At 67.4% G+C, this 2,601-nt stretch overlaps 2 protein-coding genes across 2 annotated transcripts in view; both read left to right on the top strand.

Moving 5' to 3' along the window:
* Positions 1-266: 266 nt before the first annotated feature.
* MBLAC1 (metallo-beta-lactamase domain containing 1) lies at positions 267-1,641 on the top strand. Its single transcript, XM_026058980.1, has one exon. It carries the CDS (start codon positions 492-494, stop codon positions 1,212-1,214), a length of 723 nt encoding a protein of 240 aa, XP_025914765.1. The 5' UTR covers positions 267-491; the 3' UTR covers positions 1,215-1,641.
* Positions 1,642-2,455: 814 nt separating this feature from the next.
* Positions 2,456-2,601, top strand: part of LAMTOR4 (late endosomal/lysosomal adaptor, MAPK and MTOR activator 4) — a 2,347-nt gene continuing 2,201 nt past the window's right edge. Inside the window, exon 1 of the mRNA XM_026058976.1 lies at positions 2,456-2,566. Within this exon, the coding sequence (XP_025914761.1) occupies positions 2,456-2,566 (111 nt within the window). The remainder of the gene's footprint in view (positions 2,567-2,601) is intronic.

Raw genomic sequence — 2,601 nt, forward strand, 5'->3', positions numbered from 1 at the left:
GGGGGATAACGGGGGAGGGAATGGGGGAGACTATGGGGGAAACCATGGGGGGGGGGAGTAGGGGAGACCATTGGGGATAATGGGAGGATAACGGTGGAAACCATTGGGGATAAAAGGGGGAGACCATTGGAGATAACAGGGGTGGAATTGGGGGAGACCATTGGGGATAACGGAGGGGGATTGGGGGAGGCTAATGAGGGGAAATGGGGGAAACCATTGGGGACTGGGAGAAACCACTCAGCTAGCGGGGGGGGGGGACACACAGATCCTGCACCCTTCCCCATCCTCTCTCTAGGGTGCCCTGCTCCGGTGACCCTTGACCTTTGGCCTCACAACTTTGACTTCTGACCTCTGCAACCATGACCACTGAACTCCAACCCACCGTCTTCTAACGCTAACCGCCATCTTGCAACGCTAACCGCCATCTTGCAACACTAACCGCCCCACCCCCCAGGGGTTGCACCCCCCTGTCCCCGGAGCAGGGGGGGGCCATGCTGCCAGGGGTGCGGACGGCGGCGCTGGGGGCCGGCGAGGTGCCGGGGACCCCCTACAGCGTGCGGGTGCTGCAGGAGGGCTACAGCGAGGCGCAGCCCGACGGCTGCGTGCGGGCCGACGGCTCCGTCACCCTGGTGCGGGGGCCCCTGACGGTCCTGGTGGACACRGGGGGGCCATGGGGCCGGGAGCGGCTGCCGGCGCTGCTGGCGGCCCAGGGGCTGCGCCCGGCCGACGTCACCCACGTCGTCTGCACCCACGGCCACTCTGACCACGCCGGCAACATCAACCTCTTCCCCGGGGCCGACTTGCTGGTGGGCTTCGACCTGAGCCGCGGCGCCGGCCTCTACCTGCCCCACGGCCTGGCCCGGGGGCAGCCCTACGCCCTGGACGCCGGGCGCCTGGAGGTGCTGCCCACGCCGGGCCACACGGGCGCCCACGTCAGCGTGGCCGTGCGCGGCACTGCCCTGGGCACCGTGGTGGTGGCCGGCGACCTCTTCGAGCGCGAGGGCGACGAGGAGGCCTGGCGCGAGCTGAGCGAGGACCCGGCGCGGCAGGAGGCCAGCCGCCGGCGGGTGCTGGCCCTGGCCGACGTCATCGTGCCGGGCCACGGGCCCCCTTTCCGCGTCTTCAGGGAGTGGGGGTCCGGGGACGCCCCCCCGGGCGGGGGGACACCGGGGGACGAGCCCGAGGGGGACAAGGGACCTGGGGGCAGCCCCTAGGGACATCCCTCGGGAAGGGACGGGAGCGGGGACAGCCCTGAGGGAGGGGGGAGACTTGGGGACACCACGGGCGGAGACAAGACTCCTGGAGATGACCCCAAGGAAGGGGGCGAACAGACCCAGGGATGTCCCCAAGGGATGGGAGAGACCTGAGGACATCCCAGAAGGACCCAGGGATGTCCCCGAGAGAGGGAGAAGAGAGACTCGGGGTGTCCCTGGGGGAAAAGGAGAAGCCCAGAGACACTCCCTAAAGAAGGGACAGAACCAGAGGTGTCCCCAAGGACGAGAAGACACTTGGGGATGTCCCCACGGGATGGCAGAGCCCCGGGGATGTCCCCAAGGACTAGGAGACCCTTGCGGACATTTCCTATGGCACAGGAGAGCCCTTGGGGACGTCCCCAGCCACGAAATAAAGCCCCTGAGCAGACCCCAGTGCCGGTCTCTCCTTGGGGGCTCAGGGAGGGCAGGGCTGGGCGCCAGCGGAAGCTTAACGAGGGCCTTAACGAACTGGGCAATAATGGCCCATGTGAYACGGGGGTCCCRGACGCCTGGGCCCATCCCCATGGCCTTGAGCACTTGGTAATAACAAGGGTTATGGCAGGGAGGGAACCCAGGCGTCCAGGCCCGGCACCTTCCCAGTACTCCCAGTGTCCTCCCATGCCACCAGTGCTCGGCTGGCCTCGTCCCCGGAGGCCAACATGGGGACAGGGACRGGGACACTGGGGGAGGTCCTAGAGCTGGGCATCGACACCTCATCTGTCCCAGGGATGGGGACAGCCAGGCACCCTGGGGTCCCCCGTCCTGTGATGCCATCCATTACGTCCYGTCCGGGCAGGGGTAGGAGCCCCACGCCTGAGGCCTGGCACGCTCGTGACACGCACAAGCTCCTCCTCTCGGTCCTGTCCATCACCATCGTCGTCATTGGTGAGCCCAGCCCCATATCCCCCAGTGTCCCGTGCCCTCACCCCATGTCCCCGCATGTCCCCCCGTGTCCTGTGTGCTGATGCTGTGTCCCATGTCCCCATCCCGCGTCCCATGTGCTTATCCTGTCTTGTGTCCTCCGTCCCGTGTGCCACCCTTGTCCCAAGTGCACTCCCGTGTCCCCCATCCCATGTGCCACCTGGGGCAGGGAAGAGCCCCCTTGGCGGGACTCCCATGATGCCCTGGGGCAGGAAGTGTTCCCCCTTGGCAGAACTCCCATGAGCCCCCGGGGCAGGGGCGGTCTCTATGCAAACGACGTCATGAATATTCAGCAGCCAATCACCGCCGCCACCACCGACCCGGAAGCGCTCCCGCCACGCCCTCAGCGGCTTCCCCCATCACGTGCTTCCCCAGCCCGGCTCTCACTGGCCGTCTGGCCGCGGCGCGAGCCAATGGAAACGCGGCC

Source organism: Apteryx rowi, unplaced genomic scaffold (genome assembly GCF_003343035.1).
Source record: "Apteryx rowi isolate R43461 unplaced genomic scaffold, aptRow1 scaffold_1503, whole genome shotgun sequence".
NCBI classification, from domain to species: domain Eukaryota; kingdom Metazoa; phylum Chordata; class Aves; order Apterygiformes; family Apterygidae; genus Apteryx; species Apteryx rowi.